At 48.2% G+C, this 18,659-nt stretch overlaps 1 protein-coding gene across 2 annotated transcripts in view; it reads left to right on the top strand.

Annotated features, from left to right (window-relative positions):
• The window catches only part of ATP2C2 (ATPase secretory pathway Ca2+ transporting 2), a 238,739-nt gene that overhangs the window by 113,038 nt on the left and 107,042 nt on the right, over positions 1–18,659 (top strand). For both annotated transcript variants that reach the window (XM_029608098.1, XM_029608099.1), the window contains exons 9-11: positions 50–118; positions 228–303; positions 10,645–10,711. In XM_029608098.1, coding sequence (XP_029463958.1) covers positions 50–118; positions 228–303; positions 10,645–10,711 — 212 coding nt within the window. The remainder of the gene's footprint in view (positions 1–49; positions 119–227; positions 304–10,644; positions 10,712–18,659) is intronic.

Raw genomic sequence — 18,659 nt, 5'->3', positions numbered from 1 at the left:
CCACCGTTCACCCGGGAACAAAATCATGTTTCTGATTTTTTACTTTCAGGGCATTGTTGTTGGAGTTGGTGAGCAGTCACAGTTTGGGGAGGTGTTTAAAATGATGCAGAAGGAGGAGGTAAATAAAGCTAAGCAACTGTGTTTACTCAACTGGTGTTATAGTTGAGAGAGTGCATCTGTAGATACCCCTTTATGTTTAAAAAAAAAAAAGGTATTTTTCCTTTCAGACACCCAAAACTCCTTTACAGAAAAGCATGGATAGACTGGGAAAGCAGCTCTCTCTCTTCTCATTTGGTATAATAGGTGAGTTTAGATGAAAACTGCAACAATTTTTAATTAAAAAAAATATTTCTATATTAAGACCTGGGACAATTCAGAGATGTAAAATCTTGTTTTGAATTAATAATCTGGCAAGTCTGTCTTGCATGAGTTCTCTGAGGACAAGCAAGATGGCACTCCTCACACATGGGTGACATCATCAGAGGGAGCCTGGCACAGAAAACTTATAATCAAGGTTTCTAGAACTTTGACTGAACCTCTCTGAGCGTGCCCGCATCCATGCGGGGTCCCCTCAGTCTCTTTTTTTCTGTAGAACCTAGTAGTTGTGGGTAATTGAGTCTCTCTCTCTCTCTCTCACTCTTTCTCTCTCTCTCACTCTTTTGTGTTTTTTTGCAGGTATTTCACTGTTTTTCCAGAAAGTTCCTGTCATTGACTCGGGGTCCCTTAGTCTTTATCCTCTTAGTTGTTTTAGCCAGGTTTCTTTCCATTTTGGTAAATTTTCTTTCATTGACGTTCCTGGATCCTCAGTGCCCACCGGTCACCACCATCGAGTTCGATTTGTTGTCCCTTTTATTTCGTGCCAACATGTCCTCAACTGGTTTTAAGCTTTGCCCCTGGTGCTCGGGTACTGTGGTGGTGACAGATCCCCATGAACAATGTGTGCTCTGCCTGGGGGCAGCACATGATGTCCAGGGTTGCGCGGTCGAAAGATAAGGCTTTACCCTCGTTTGCGGTCGATTCCCATCGAGTTTTCCCTTCGGGGCCTACCAGCCATCGACTGCACCATGGCTAAATTTTTGTCGAAGTCATGGCATCGGGTTTTCGTCTGTGCCCCGACTGTCCTCGGACAATATCCATCACAGACCCACATAGGGTTTGTGTATTGTGTTTGGGGTCCGACCATGACGTGCTTACTTGCACCAAATGTGCCCAAATGACACCGAAGGGCCATAAGGCCCGCTCAGAAAAGATGGAGTTTCTTTTTCAGTCAAAACCCCCGACTCCATCGACCGTTTCGACTTCGTCTGAGCCGGAGCCATCGACCTTGCGCCAGCAGCGAGACACGGGTGCTGCTCGACCGGCATTGACTACTCCAAAGGTGTCGACTTCTTCCTCATCATCTCAGGAGAAGGACCGAAGAGAACATCGTGAAAACTGTTGACACCATCATCGGAAGACAGTCCGCTGATCCAGGCAAGCCCTCTGCATCGACTGGGTCACAGAGGCGTTACCCACCTTCATTGGTGCTGGGAGCCGCGACTCCACTTTCACTGGTGGACCCTCCGGCTATGCTAGTGTTGCCTCCTACTCCGGAGCCGGGGTTCCACGCCCCAGATGTCCTTGAGGAATTGGATCGGTTGATCCAAGAGGCCATCGGTAAGGCACTGCAGGGCTTTCAACCTCCATCGGTGCCGATGCCACCCCCAGTCACCGACCCGATTCCCACGGTGCTCGCACCGCTACTCGGCAGGCTGGATGCAATGAGCAGTGCTCTTCTGCCGCTGGAATAGAGGACACCGGTATGTCCACCGCCTTCCACGCTGGTACCTTTGTCATCAGAGGATGAAGAAACACCGATATCCATACTGCTGTCTAGGATCTTGCCACCGACTCACCTATCGATATCGCCGGTTCCATCGGTGCCGGTGCCACCTCTGATGCCGTCGATGCCTAGGTTTGGTCCATCGGGAATAGCACCATTATTCCCCTCTGGAGATCCTCTGGGAGGTGGTGATGAACCTTACGATCCTTGGACTGATGATTCTTCCCACGATACTGATGACTTACCTTTATTAATTTTATTAAAGAAATGTCTGAGAGAATTCCATTTCAGCTTCAGATGGAAGAGGATTCAAGGCACAAGATGCTGGAAGTACTCCAGTTTCTTGATGCCCAAAGGAAAACATGTCTATTCCTATTCATGAATCCTAATTGACCTGCTGAAAAAGGAATTGGGAGCACCCAGCCTTGGCACCACCTGTCAACCAAAAGACAGATGCCACCTACCTTGTCCAGACAGCCCCTAGGTTTCAAAGAACACAGTTGGATCACCATTCTGTGGTTGTAGAATCAGCCCAGAAGAAGGCACAACGTTCTAAACCTCATTCCTCCATATCTCCAGGGAAAGAACAGAGGTCCCTGGATGCTTTTGGCAGGCGTATCTTCCATGGTTCAATGCTCATTTCTCGCATTGCTTCTTGAACAGGGACCTGCGTGCCTTAAACAAATATACTTGGAGGGAGACATCAGGGTGGTGACCTTGGGTTCTCTACTGCCTCTTCTACAAAGAGGAGATTGGCTTTGCTCTCTAGATCTACAAGACGCGTTTACACACATCTTGATCACTCCATCCCATCGCAAATTCCTTCGTTTCCTGGTCGACCCCCGGCATTTTCAGTACTGTGCACTGCTGTTCGGCCTATCATCCGAGTCTTCACCAAGTACCTTGTAGTGGTTGCGGCCTACCTGAGTTGTCAGGGCGTCCATGTCTACCCTTATCTCGACAATTGACTGATAAGGGCTCCGACTCAGAGGGATGTATTAGCCTCCTTAAGTCTAACAATCCATACGTTGCTGTCTCTCAGGTTTCTGATCTACTACCCCAAGTCCAGCCTAGTTCCATCTCAAGGAGCCGACTTGGACACCATGCAGGCAAAAACATTCCTCCCTCACACAATGCCTCCAGAATCGGCACTATTTGACAGCTCGTCATGTTCTCATTTTGCTGGGTCACATGGTGTCCACTGTGCATGTCACTCCAGTGACACGCCTCACCATGAGTCATGCAGTGGACTCTAAAGTCCCAGTGGACTCAGGCTTACCAGCCAATGTCCAGCATTGTCCACGTTACCAAGCAGCTCCGCCTGTCGCTGGCCTGGTGGATGCAGCTCTCCAACCTCCTTCAAGGCCTTCCCTTTCAGGTTCCAGAGCCTCAAATTGTCCTAATGACAGACGCCTCCAATCTAGGTTGGGGTGCTCATGTCAACAACCTACAGACTCAGGGTCCCTGGTCTCCAGAGGAACCCAAACATCAGATACATTTCTTGAAACTTCGAGCAATCAGATATGCCCTCAGTGTCTTTCAGGATGCCTCTCAAATAAGACAATCCTGATTCAAACCGACAACCAGGAAGCGATGAGGTACATCAACAAGCAAGGGGGATCGGGGTCCTACCTTCTGTGTCAGGAAGCTGCACAATTATGGGCATGGGCTCTTTCCCACTCGATGTACCTCAGAGCGACCTACTTGGCGGGCGTGGACAATGTTCTGGTGGACAGGTTGAGCAGGACTTTCCACCCGCATGAATGGTCACTCAACTCTGCAGTAGCAGACACAATCTTCCAACGTTGGAGGTATCCACATATAGACCTCTTTGTGTCCTTCCACAACCGCAAAGTAGAGAACGTCTGCTCACTTACTTGCAGTCTCCACTCACAGCCGAGGGACGCTTTCGCCCTCTCGTGGTCCAGCGGTCTCCTCTGTGTGTACCCCCCACTTCCATTCATATCAAAGACTCTCGTGAAGTTACAAAGGGACAAGGGCTTAATGATTCTGATAGCCCCTCACTGGCCACGCCAAGTCTGGTTCCCAATCCTCAAGGATCAGTTCGCCAGCTCATCACTCTAGGGAAGGATCCGCTTCTGATAACTCAGAACGACGGGTGCCTACGCCACCCCAACCTCCAGGCTCTATCGCTGACGGCCTGGATGTTGAAAGGTTAATACTTCAACCCCTTAACCTTTCAGAGTCTGTATCCCGAGTCTTGGTAGCTTCATGAAAGCCTTCCAAGAGACGCTCTTATTGTTCCAAGTGGAAAAGGTTTACGGTCTGGTGCACGTCCATGTCCATAGACACCTTCACCTGTTCCACTGCGAAGTTTCTGGACTATCTCTGGCATCTGTCAGAATCAGGCCTCAAAACTTCCTCTATAAGAGTGCATGTCAATGCGGTAGCCGCCTTCCACAATGGAGTAGGAGATGTCTCTATTTCAACACAGCCCTTAGTCACACATTTCATGAGAGGTTGCTCCACCTGAAACCTCCATTGCGCCCTCCGGCGCCCGCTTGGGACCTTAACTTGGTCTTAGGGCGGCTCGTGAAACCTCCGTTCGAGCCTCTCCACTCCTGTGATCTCCGCTATCTCACCTGGAAAGTAATTTTTCTTCTCGCTATAACATCCGCTCGTAAGTGAATTAAAGGCATTAGTCACCTACCCGCCTTACACTAAAATTCTACATGAGAGAGTGGTTCTCCGTACACACCCTAAGTTTTTACCAAAGATAGTTTCGGAATTTCATCTTAATGAATCCATCATCTTGCCTACTTTCTTCCCAAAGCCCCATTCAAACCCAGGAGAAAAGGCTCTACATTCCCTGGACTGCAAACGTGCCCTAGCCTTTTATCTGGAGTGCACGTCAGCCCACAGAAAGTCCACTCAATTATTTGTTTCTTTCGATAACATCAAATTGGGAAATCCAGTGGGAAAACAGACCCTTTCCTCCTGGTTGATGGACTGTATCTCCTTTTGCTACCAGCAAGCAGGCATTCCGCTACAAGACTGTGTGAAAGCACACTCTGTTAGGGCCGTGGCAACCTCAGTGGCACATCTTCGTTCAGTGCCACTTGTTGATATATGTAAGGCTGCGACCTGGAGCTTTCTCCATACCTTCGCAGCCCACTATTGCTTGGATAAGGCTGGCAGACAAGATTCCATTTCTGGCCAGTCTATCCTACGAAACTTATTCTCAGCTTAACCACCCAACAACCTACCAGCGACCGTTCAGGGTTTTCAGGATGCCCTCCTACCCAAATCCACCTCTGTTGTTGTGCCTGTTGCACGTCTTTGGGTGCATTTGGTGCATTGCTCAGGCATCCTCAGCTCGCTATTCACCCATATGTGACGACCACCATCCTGCTTGTCCTGTGAGAAAGCAGAGTTGCTTACCTGTAACAGGTGTTCTCACAGGACAGCAGGATGTTAGTCCTCACGAAACCGGCCCGCCACCCCGCGGAGTTGGGTTTGCTTGCCATTTGTTTTATTTTTTCGCACGTACTTCTTACCATACACGAGACTGAAGGGGGACCCCGGCTGGATGCAGGGTTAGTGCCATGCTGGGCATGCCCAGTAGGTGCCAGTCAAAGTTCTAGAAACTTTGACAAAAGTGTTCCGTGATTGGGCTCTATCCTGATGAGGTCACCCCATATGTGAGGACTAACATCCTGCTGTCCTGTGAGAACACCTGTTATAGGTAAGTAACTCTGCTATACCTCCTCAAGCCACTGTTGGAATCCCTGAATGCGCTCATTGGTGCCTTACTTACAGCCAGTGTTGGTTCCCAGTGTGGCACTGCTGTCCGGGATATCAGAGACGCCACTGACCGATCCGGTACTGGTTCATGGCTCCTCAGAGGAGAAAGCTCATCTGGAGCCTGCACCAGCACTGGAGCCTGAGACCCCACAGCCAGCAAAACCGGTATCCATACCATTGACTGGAGGCAGAGCGCCCAGGGCCTTGTCCCTCTCCGTTGGGCATGGAGAATGAGGGCCCCAATGACCCTGGGGAAACGCACCTTCAGTGTCTCCAATGATGCATTGGTCTTACTTCAAAACTGTCTCCTCCGGAAGACCTCTCCTTCACAGGATTTGTCTGGGAGATGGTGGAGACCATCCAGTTTCAGTTGCAAACGGAAGAAGATACCCATCACAAAATGTTGGACATCCTCCAGTTTGTGGAGCTCCCAAGGAGATTGTGGCCATCTCAGTGCATGAGATCCTTATGAAGTTACTGTTGAGAATATCGGAACACCCCCTCTCTGTTCTTCCTGTCAACAGGAAGGTGGATGCGGTTTATCTTGTCCAAAAGGCTCTCTGATTCGACAAGCATCAGCTACCACACCAGTCTGTGGTTGTCAAATCCACTCTCAAAATGGCCAATCACACTTGGACCCATTCCTCAGTGCCCCCAGGGAAGGATCAGAGGGCCATGGATGCTCTTGGAAGAAAGTGTTTCAAGGCACCATGCTAATTGCCCACATAGCGACCTACCAATTCTACATGAGCAAGTATATGTGGGACATTCTGAAACAGTGCAGAGGGTGGCTGAGCAACTGCCTCAGCAGCAGCAGGACACCCTCGAGTCAATGATGCGAAAGGGCCTTTTGTGCGGAAAACACAGGGTCTGAGTGACCTATGATGATTTCAAAATGGCATTGAGGGTCTCTGTGGCTGGAATTGGTGCCTGCAGACTCTCATGACTGTGGTGAGGGCATCTGATCTCCAAGAAGTGCAGGACAGAATCTCTGTTATGTTGTGCACTGGAGAGAATATCTTCAGGGGTAGAATGAAAGATGCAGTGGCTCAAATGCATGAACACCATGCAACATTTCAGCATTTTCCACTGGCATCCAGGATCCACTATCCTCTGTTAGGAGGTCTTCAAGGTTGGGCCATAGGAGGCCTTTCTTCTGCCTGAGGAAATACTATCCTCCGTCGCCTTGACCCAGTCAGCAACAGGCTCCTCGCAGCAGTCCCAGGTAGCAGATGGCCCTGAAGCCCCAGCAGACGTCCCGGTCAATTCCTGGGACAGGGTTTTGACTAGATCGTAGGGAACATAGCCATGTCCACTGTACCCAAGACATTGGATCCCCTGGTAGGGGGGAGGCTACAGTTCTATGCAAACAAGTGGGCCCCTTGTAACCTCTAGTCAATGGGTTCTATCTATCATCAGTGGAGGGTACAAAATGAACCTTTTGAGTATCTCTCCAAATTGCCTCAAGTCTCTATCAGGGCTGGTAGTACATCAGGAAATACTTTTCATGGAACTATCCTCCCTCTTAATGGCCAGAGTGGTTGAGCCCAACCCACTAGGGTAGAGGGAGGGGATTCTGCTCCTGGTACTTCCTGATTCCAAAGAAAATAGGAATACTTTGTCTCATCTTAGACCTAAGGGCTTTGAACAAGTTTCTCCAAAAGGAAAAGTGCAAGATGGTTTCCCTGGGCACCTTGATCTCTTTGTTGCTAAAAGGGGACTGGCTATACACCCTCGTTCTAAAGGACTCGTTCACCCACATCGAGATCTTCCATGGTCACCAGAAGTATCTCCAATTTCTGGTGAGAAATCAGCACTTCCAGTATCGTATGTTGCTGTTTGGGCTAACATCAACCCCCATGTGTCTTCACAAAATGCCTTGCCATGGTAGCGGTGCACCTGTGCAGACCAGGAGTCCATGGTTTCCCATACCTGGATGATTGGGTAGTCAAGAATACCTCTCGGGCAGGGGCCATGGAGTCTATGCATTTGACCTTCCATGTGCTAGGGTCACTAGGGTTTGTCACCAACTCTCCAAGTCCCATCTCAGCCTGTCACCACAATTGGACTTCATCAGAGCCCTGCTAGACATGGCTTAGGCCAAGGCCTTCCTGCCACGCTCGAGAGCCATCATCTTGATGTCCATTGCAGCAGAGATTCAAGTGAGCTAGCAGGTCTCAGCCTGGCACATGTTGAGGTTGTTGGACCATATGGCCACAACAATACATGTCACTCCCAGGGCATGCTTGCACACGCGAAGAGTCCAGTGGACGCTACGGTCCTAATGGTGCCAAGCTACTCAGCATCCGAGTCACCCCATCCCTCTGAAACTCCTTGTCCTGGTGGCAGGACTATTCCACTCTGGAATGGGGAGGTTTCCTTCCAAAGTCCTCGGGTTTAAATCCTCCTAACTATGGATGCATTCACCTTGGATTGGGGAGCTCATGTAGATGGGGTCAGCATCCAGAGTCTTTGGTTCGTCCGGGAATAGCTATGTCAAATCAACTTCCTGATGCTCCAGGCTCCAATAAAAATGTGTTAAATCAAACAGACAACCAAGTGGCCATGTAGTATGTGAACAAACAGGGAGGCATGGACTCATACCTCCTGTGTCTGGAAGAAGTTCATATTTGGTCATGGGCCCTCTCCCAGGGGATGGTGTTCAAGACCACATATCTATCTGGAAAGGAGAACATGACAGCAGATAGACTTTCTTTTCGACCCCCATGAATGAACCAAGGGGTGGAGAATTGGATCTTCTGTCTGTGGGGAAGACTGGAAGTGGATCTGTTCGCTGCACATTAGAGCATGAAGGTTCCTCAGTTCTGTTCCTTGTACAGATCACACAGCAAGCCTGCATTGGACACCTTTGCTTGTTATTGGGGCGACGGCCTCTTGCGTTCATATCCTCCAACTCCACTAGTGTTCAAGACTTTGAAGCTTTGCGAGGACAAAGGGACTATGATCCTCATAGCCCCTCATTGGCAAGACAGGTCTGGTTTCCACTCCTTCAAGAGATGTACATCAGGAAACTGATCAGACCGGGGACTTCCCCATATCTCAACACCCAGGATTGTGGCCAGTCGCAGCAACCCACATTCCAGGTTCTGTCACTTACTGTCTGCATGTTGAGAGGCTGATCCTTCAACTGCTTGATCTCTCGGAAGGTGTGTCTTGGGTCCTGATGGCTTCCAGAAAGCCTTCCACTAGAAAGTCCTATGCAGTGAAGTGGAGGAGGTTTTCAGTGTGGTGTGAGCAAGAGGCCCTAGATCCCTTCTCCTGCTTCATACAAAGGTGCTTGACTAACTTCTACACCTCTCAGAGACTGGTCTGTTAGGGTTCACCTGAGTTTGATTGGCACATACCCCATGGTATCGAAGGTAAGCTTATCACTGTATAGCCTATAGTTGTACGATGTATGCCTAATCTGCTTCAGTTAAAGCCTCCCCTATAGCCTCCCACAGTGTCCTGAGACTTCGTGGTTTTAGCCCAGCTAATGAAAGCTCCCTTTGAGTTGCTGGGCTCCTGTGGCCTAAAGTACCTGATATGGAAGGTCATATTTTTGGTGGTGATCACTTCAGCTCTCAAGATCAGCGAACTCCAGGCCTTAGTGACTGACTTACCTTATACAAAGTTTTTCCATGATAGGATGCATGTGTAAGACCATCCTAAGTTCCTACCTAAAGTGGTGTCAGACTTCCATCTTAACCAGTCTATCATCCTGCCAAAATGTTTTCGCAGGCCCCATTCACACCAAGGCAAACCAGCCCTGCACAGTTTGGATTGCAAAAGAGCCTTAGCCTTCTGTCTGGAGTAGACAGGAGCCCATAGACAGTCCACCCAACTTTTTGTTTCTTTAAATCAGAACAGGTTGGGGATCGCCATTGCCAAGCAGACTCTTTCCAGTTGGATAGCAGACAGGATTGCATCTCGGGGGCCATATCAAGACTCGCTCTGTTAGAGCTATGGCACTGTCAGTGGCCCACTTGCAATCAGTCCCCATGGAGAATATCTGCAGAGCTGCGACGTGGCATTCTCTTCACACATTCACATCTAATTACTGTCTGGATAGGGATGATCAACGTGACAGCAGGTCTGGCCAGTCAGTCCTTCGGAACCTTTTTGAGGTGTAGAACCCAGCTCTGTTCCCATCTAGGGCCCATTCTTTCTTTTCAGGCTGCCCCCTCTTGTTACCAACAAAAGTGTTTGTTGTTGTGCCTTTGGCACTTGTTTGGTGTTTTATTGGTCCCCTTTTATGTTGGGGTGCAACCTATAGCTAAGGATTCACCCATGTGTGAGGACTGCCATCCTGCTTGTCCTTGGAGAAAGCAGAGATACTTACTTGTAACAAGTGTTCTCCAAGGACAGCATGATGCCAGTCTTCATGAAACCCGTCCGCCATCCCACAGAGTTGGGTTTCGTTGGCATTGTTCTTAATTAAATTTAATTCCTCAATTCTGTGTTATAAGACTGAGGGAACCCCGCATGGATGAGTGGTTTGATGGCATGCTGGGCATGCTCAAAGAGGCTCAGTCAAAGTTCTAGAAACTTTTAACATATGTTTTCTATGCCGGGCTCCATCAGATGATGTCACCCGTATGTGAGGACTGGCATCCTGAGAACACCTATTACAGGTAACAACTCTGCGTTACATTCAAATAGAATTTATGATACACTATTTCTTTGAGGTACCTGGCCATAATCAGCTGATTAACTTGTCAAGCTAATGGTTTATGTTGTTAAACCTCTAAGCATGAAGATGCTAAATTTTCAGCATGACCTACGGTGTCGAGCCATAAATAGCTCGCTCTTATAAGAAATACTGTTTCTTCAACAGTAGATTCTTTTGTGAAAATATGAAATTGTGTATCAAAAGCCTTCTCTAGTAGTGTCGTTGACTGGCTGTGCTATCGCTGTGCAAATCCGTGGTCACTAATGTGAGAAAATGTGGCATACCTCGTTGTACTCCAGAACATTACAAGGACGCAAACAAAAAAAATTATCCAGTACCTCCGAGGTGGTCTGTAACAACGTGCTGTCTGCCTTCTCTTTCCTAGGTCTGATCATGCTGATTGGCTGGCTGCAAGGGAAGCGACTCCTCAGTATGTTCACAATCGGAGTGAGGTGAGATGAGTGAGCATGGCTCCGGTATCTCCTGTGGAGAGCATGTACGGTGTAGCATTCAGACTTCTCGTTCTCATGCTCTCTTTATACTTGGGCGGGGGGAGGAAGGATTGGATGATGGTGGCAGGCTACAAAGAGCCTCAGTGTTTGCTGTTCACAAAACCTTTTTCTTATAAAGCAAAAAGAGCTGATGCTGTTATGGAAGGGACATTTTTAAACAGTGAGTTCCTCCTATTACTGCTACTGATAGTTTCTGTGGTGTTACTATAGTGCTACCAAAGTATGCAGTGCTGCGCAGATACACATTAGATACTGTTCCATCCATTGAGCTTGTAATCTAGTTGAGACATACAGACAAGGGACTATTGTCCATGGGATGAAAGTGTGCTGTGTCACCCTCCTCTCTTGCAGGTCACTCTTTACCATGGTTGAGAGAAGGAATTGGGTTTCCTCAATAACCTAAAAACTAATTATAAAAAATGTATTTAACATAGAAAAGAGAGGACAGGTACTGACCACCACGTTTGAAATATCAAATATAGGGGGCCAATAATCAAATCAAAACAAATTGAAGAAAATTCTTTTTCACTCAGCACATAGTTAAGCTCTGGAATTCACTGCCAGAGGATGTGGTTACAGCAGTTAGTGTAACTGGGTTTAAAAAAAGGTTTGGATAAGTTCCTAGAGGAGAAAAGCATAAACTGCTTGATGGTAATTAATAAGCTTGTGATATATCTAATGTTTGGGTACTTGCCCTTGACTTGGATTGGCCACTGTTGGAAACAGGATACTGGGCTTGATGGACCTTTGGTCTGTCCCAGCATGGCATATCTTATGTTCTTATGTAAAGCTTTTTATAGAAACATAACATAGAAACATAGAAATGTCAGCAGAAGAAGACCAACGGCCCATCCAGTCTGCCCAGCAAGCTTTTGCACTTTTTTTTTCTCATACTTATCTGTTATGCTTGGCCCTTAGTAATCTTTTGGTTCTGTTTCCCTCCCCCCCCCCCCCCCCTCATTAATGTTGTTGGAACTGCATCTAAGTGAAATATGTAGCTTAATTAGTTAGGGATAGTAACTGCCTCAATAAGCAAGCTACACCCATGCTTGTTTACCCTGACTATGTAATTCAGTCCTTGCTGGTTGTTGTCTGTATATAGATCCACTTTTCTTCATTCCCCCTGCCGTTGAAGCAGAGAGCTGTGCTGGATATGCGTTGAAAGTGAAGTATCAGTTTTGGAGTAGTATCCGCTGTAACAAGCAAGTTACGCCCTGCTTTTTTGTGAATGGAAATTTTTTTTTCCCCACATTAACTCTTGCCGTTGAAGCTTAGAGCAATGTTGGAGTCGCATTACCTGTGTATGTTTATTGAATAAGGGTATTATCTCCGGTAGTAGCCGTCATTCCCGCGAGCCACCCACTCTTCATTCACATCCTCTAGACTTTATGGATCCACAGTGTTTATCCCACGCCCCTTTGAAGTCCTTCACAGTTCTGGTCTTCACCACTTCCTCCGGAAGGGCATTCCAGGCATCCACCACCCTCTCTGTGAAGAAATACTTCCTGATATTGGTTCTGAATCTTCCTCCCTGGAGTTTTAAAATCCCCCTGGTTCTGCTGATTATTTTCCGATGGAAAAGGTATGCATGTAAAATCACATGTTCTTTCTTCTCTTTCTTTGTGAGTACAGCACACATTTACAGTGCACAAAAAAAAAGTGGCGAGGCAAAATACATGCAGCAGTTGTGTTTTTCAGTCTCCATGCACTTTTGTGCCTGTTTTATTGCACATGCAAATTATGCAGATCCTTCATCATCCACATTTTCCCACAGATAAGCAGGCTGAATTAGCAATGCTGTCTGGGACGACCCTCCGAGATGGCTAGGCAGAGCTTGACAAAAAAAGACAGCTTTGCTCTGTGTGAGGTTGCATGTTCTTTCCTGCATGGCGCCATTTTCTCCTTAGTCAGTTCTTTACACGCTGCAGACTGCACGCAGAGCTTTTTCCTCTCTCTTCAGAGAGCACCATTACTGAACAAATCAAGGGAAAAAAAAATATGCTGCCAAGACCGACTGGCTTTAAATTCTGTCAGTGCAGCAAGATAATGTCCGCCACTGACAGGCGCACAACTACTGTTATATATGCATCGGCCTGAACCATGGCCAGGCGGCATACTGGGACTGCGGCTACATGTTCCCCCCCCCCCCCCCCCCCCGGGCCCAGCGAGCTGCCAAAATCGCCTGGCTGCGTGAAGGTAACTCGGGGTCCTATGCCCCCAGCTTGGAGTGCCTATCAGCCCACTCCTTTCTGGGGCCCCATCTGGATCGCTCTAAAAAAAAATCCAAGAAGGCTACATCCGTGGGACCGCCGAATAAACAACGGGACCATGTGGGTCAGCCCTCCGTCCCTGAGCGCCCCCAGATCATCCTGGCAAGGGGAGCATCTGGGGACGTGCCAACCCATCCACCAAGGCGATCTGCGTTGTCTGGCGTCGAAGCTCCGACGCAACCATCTGATGCGTTGCGCCATTCGCTGTGAAGCACCATGTGTGGGAAGCGCCGCGATGCATGGGTTGAAGTCAAAGCACAAGGGAGATTCTACGCTCAATGAGCCGACATACCAATGCCGAAAACCATCGGGATTGACATGGGACAGCTTATCGTCACAGACACCAACACAGGCTCATGTGGCGTCACGCTGCTAGACACAAAAAGCACCTACATGTGACCAGGATCCACCTGCCTCAACCTTTTGACAGTGAAGTCCTCCCAGAATCCACCCCTGGCTAGGGAACTGCAAGGGGCCATCATCCCTGACTTAACGGATCTCATTTTTTCTGACAATGAGCTGGCATCTGATTATTGGCTCGTCTCGCTCCTCTGAGCGCGTTTACTCTGATTTGTCATCAGTACCCAGACAGAAGAGATCGGCAGGACATTTGCAGGAGCTTCTCCTAAAGCGGCATAAGAGGTCTGCCTCAACAGAACAGGTGAAGATCCAGCCCTTAGGCCTTGACTCTGACATCCTGCTAGCAACACTGCTGCCAAGGAATCCCCCGGCAGAGGACTTGTCACCTTGTCCTGGGCGCAGGACATTGGCTTCACAGGCGATGTCACAAATCTTCAAGATCTTGACCTAATTCCTCTTCTCCATGGAGGATCAAGGGAGCAGCAAGTCCCACCCTATCCTAAGCGAGGATTCTCCCCAGCGCAGACCACCTTTCCCTCCGCAAGAGGATGTCAGTCCAGACCCTCGATCCAGCAGTCTGGCTCCTGGACACACTCTCTCTCCTCCTACGTCACTGGGTTCCTTGTCAGGGTTATCCGTCTAACCCACTGGAGAAGCAACCTGAGCCGGCCTTCCCTCCAGTGGACCTCTCCTATTCAAAATTCGTGGAGAAGATGGGCTCCAGACTCAACATTGAAACGCGAAAGGTGCCAGACCCTTGTGCTGAAGTTTCAGGAATTCTGAAGATATTTGAAGCACCAGCTGAGCCAACTGCCTTGCCTTCACACGTGGTGCTAGATGCAGTCGTGATGAAGGCTTTTGAGTCCCCCTTCTCGAGCCATGCGACCTCTCGGAAGATGGACCTCAAGTTCCAGATGCATCAATCTCCGATCTACAGCATGGTCCAGCTATCACAGGCATCCATAGGGGTAGAGTCGGCCATGAAGAGGCCTAAAATATCACGCCTTCATTCGAGCACCCCTCCAGGGTGCGACTGTAAATACCTGGATGACTTCGGCAGAAAAGAATTCCAGGCGGGGATTCTGAACGCAAAAATCTAGCAGCACCAATTCTATATCACTCAGTATCTTTACGAGTACCTTTAGTTGCTCAAGCTATTAGTAAAAAATTTGTAACCTATCATTAAAATCATCCATTGTACCTGAAGACTGGAGGATAGCAAATGTAACCCCAATATTTAAAAAGGGCTCCAGGGGCGATTCGGGAAACTACAGACCGGTTAGCCTGACTTCAGTGCCAGGGAAAATAGTGGAAAGTGTTCTAAACATCAAAATCACAGAACATATAGAACATATAGAAAGTCATGGTTTCATGGAACAAAGTCAGCATGGCAAGTCTTGCCTCACAAATCTGCTTCACTTTTTTGAAGGAGTTAATAAACATGTGGATAAAGGTGAACCGGTAGATGTAGTATACTTGGATTTTCAGAAGGCGTTTGACAAAGTTCCTCATGAGAGGCTTCTAGGAAAAGTAAAAAGTCATGGGATAGGTGGAGATATCCTTTCGTGGATTGCAAACTGGCTAAAAGACAGGAAACAGAGAGTAGGATTAAATGGGCAATTTTCTCAGTGGAAGGGAGTGGAAATACGAGTGAGATAATCAAATTTGCAGATGACACAAAATTGTTCAGAATAGTTAAATCACAAGCAGATTGTGATAAATTGCAGGAAGACCTTGTGAGACTGGAAAATTGGGCATCCAAATGGCAGATGAAATTTAATGTGGATAAGTGCAAGGTGATGCATATAGGGAAAAATAACCCATGCTATAATTATACAATGTTGGGTTCCATATTAGGTGCCACAACCCAAGAAAGAGATCTAGGCGTCATAATGGATAACACATTGAAATCGTTGGTTCAGTGTGCTGCGACTGTCAAAAAAGCAAACAGAATGTTGGGAATTATTAGAAAGGGAATGGTGAATAAAACGGAAAATGTCATAATGCCTCTGTATCGCTCCATGGTGAGACCGCACCTTGAATACTGTGTACAATTCTGGTTGCCGCATCTCAAAAAAGATATAATTACGATGGAGAAGGTACAGAGAAGGGCTACCAAAATGATAAGGGGAATGGAACAGCTCCCCTATGAGGAAAGACTAAAGAGGTTAGGACTTTTCAGCTTGGAGAAGAGATGGCTGAGGGGAGATATGATAGAGATGTTTAAAATTATGAGAGGTCTAGAACGGGTAGATGTGAATCGATTATTTACTCTTTCGGATAATAGAAAGACTAGGGGGCACGCCATGAAGTTAGCATGGGGCACATTTAAAACTAATCGGAGAAAGTTCTTTTTTACTCAACGCACAATTAAACTCTGGAATTTGTTGCCAGAGGATGTGGTTAGTGCAGTTAGTATAGCTGTGTTTAAAAAAGGATTGGATAAGTTCTAGGAGGAGAAGTCCATTACCTGCTATTAGGTTCACTTAGAGAATAGCCACTGCCAATAGCAATGGTAACATGGAATGGACTTAGCTTTTGGGTACTTGCCAGGTTCTTACGGCCTGGATTGGCCACTGTTGGAAACGGGATACTGGGCTTGATGGACCCTTGGTCTGACCCAGTATGGCATTTTCTTATGTTCTTAAGCTCCACTTCAGTACCGCTTTGCCGGAAGAAGCCCCGCCACAGCAATTCCACGACCTGGAGGAGGGTCTAAGGCATTTATTGCGTACAATATACGAGACTTTTGAAACCTCCACTCGTACCATAGCAGCTCAACGGATGGCGTGGCTTCAGGCCAGTGAAATTCGAGAGGACGTCCACAAGAAATTGGCCGACCTCCCCTGTCTCCCGGACCACCTCTTTTGGAGACTAGCTCCGAGAAACTGTGTCCCAATTAAAGGAATAAAACATAGCGGTGTTTTCTTTGGCATATCCTACAGAGCAATCCTCAACTAAAATGTATTACCCATCGTACAGGAATGGCTACTTCCAAAGACCGTATAGGCCATATTCAACATACCTTTCACCGCCTTACCCTCAAACCCGGTCTCAGCCATCTCAACCATGGCAGAATTGTGGCAGGCAGAGAAACCAGAGGCAACAACGCCTACCCCCAAATAACAGCACAAAAACCCAGCAGGATTTTTAGAGGCACCTGGGCCACTTTTACCGCTACATGTAGGAGGGAGAATTTCCCGTTTCTACCACTCTTGGGAAGCAATCATCTCTGACCGTTGGGTACTCAGTATTGTCAGAGGGTGCTATTCCCTGAATTTCAAGAACACACCGAATCTTACCCACTGAGTGAGGCTGCATCAACCCATCTCAAGGAGCTGTCGGCTTCAAGAGGAGGTCACCAAACTACTCAAACAGCGTTCAATCCAGCGGATTCCCAGCTCTCAGCTGGACCAAGGATTCTACTCCCAATACTTCCTTATTCCCAAGAAATTGGGAGGACTCCGGCCAATCCTGGACTTAAGAATTCTCAACAGTTTCCTGAAAAAGGAGAAGTTCAAGATGACATCTCTCAAGTGCATCCTTCCCTTCCTACAGCCCAACGATTGGATGTGTTCGCTGGACCTCAGGGATACATACTCTCACATCCCTATGCACCGTTCCTCCTGGCGATACCTGTGCTTTCAAGTCAACAAGCACCACTTCCAGTATAATGTGCTCCCCTTTAGTCTTTCGTCTGCCCTGAGAATCTTCACCAAGTGCTTAGCGATAGCAGTGGCCCACCTCAGGAAGCAAGGCATCCAGTTGCTCCCATACCTCGATGACTGGTTAATAGTGGCACCGCGACCTGCCACCCTTCAGAGCGGTCTACAGACCACAATCCAGTGCTGGAAGAGCTTGGCTTGGTTATCAATTACGAGAAATCCAGTCTTCAACCAACGCAGAACCTGCAGTTTATTGGGGCCCGTATAAGTACGGCTCAGGGCAGAGCATTCCTTCCAGTAGACAGGGCCCACACGCTGTGCACCCTGGCCATTCAGCTGAGAGTCTCTACTCACATCTCAACCCGCCAGCTCTTGACCCTCCTGTGCCACATGGCAGCAGCCATCTATGTGGTGCCACGTACTTGTTTGCACATACGGCACCAGCAATGGGGGCTCAAGATGCAATGGACACACTCATATCCACTGTCCCGGCAAATTACGTGCCGCAGCTCTCTCTATCGGAGCTCCGCTTCACTCCCCAAGTCATCAGTTGATCCTCACCACAGATGCCTCAAGCAAAGGTTGGGGTGCCCATTTGGATCAAATACAAACATAAGGATTCTGGTCTCACTGGGAAAGTCTTCAACAGATAAACCTCCTAGAGCGCCGAGCGATCGGAAATGCCATACGCACATTCGAGGAATTCTGCAAAGGAGAACTGTCATGGTCCATACGGACAATCAGGTTGTGATGTTCTACATAAACAAGGAAGGTCCGGTTCCTGGATGTTGTGCAGGGAAGCGGTGCGCATCCTGGCATGGGTGGTGGAGCGCTCCATCATCCTTCAGGCGACCTACCTACCCGGGGTGGAGAACTCCAGAGCGGACAAACTGAGCAGGATCTTCCATCCACATGAGTGGGAGCTTCGCCAGGACGTGGCGGAGGCTCTCTTCCAGGCCTGGGGCCTCCCACGCATAGATCTTTTCGCTACAGAGCACAACAGGAAGGTGCAGATGTTCTGCTCAGTCTACCCCAGCCTGAAACAACTTGCGCAAGACGCGTTCTCATATCATGGACGGGAGGGCTTCTCTACGCATACTCCCCAATCCCGCTCATCCTGAGAACAATACAGAAGTATATCGTGGATGTTACCAACCTCATCCTGATAGCTCCAGCTTGGCCCAGACAGCCATGGTTGCCTATCTTGTGCGTCTCTCCATCAAACTACCCATTCCCCTCATCCACAGTGCAGATCTACCTTCACAGGACAGGGGCACCCTGCTTCACCCAATGCACTCCTTGCTGCACCTCATAGCATAGAGGTTGAAAGGATGGTATTAAGTTACCTGCACTTGCTTTTGGAGATCCAAGAGGTGCTGGTGTCATCCAGAAAATCTTCTACCAGATGGAACTATCAAGGCAAGTGGCTCAGATACTTCGCTTGGTCGACGACAAGGGTATAGACCCTTCTGCTTGCTGGAAGTCCTTTTACATTATCTCCATTCCCTCTATCAAGCAGGGAGAGTGACAGCTTCGGTGAGGGTCCACGTCAGTGCCATTGCAGCCTCCCATCATCCCTACAATGGGTGTCCA

The sequence above is a fragment of the Rhinatrema bivittatum genome, chromosome 7 (assembly GCF_901001135.1).
Source record: "Rhinatrema bivittatum chromosome 7, aRhiBiv1.1, whole genome shotgun sequence".
NCBI classification, from domain to species: domain Eukaryota; kingdom Metazoa; phylum Chordata; class Amphibia; order Gymnophiona; family Rhinatrematidae; genus Rhinatrema; species Rhinatrema bivittatum.
The sequence above is the reverse complement of the archived record's forward strand: the minus strand, read 5'-3'. Positions and strand labels throughout refer to the sequence as shown.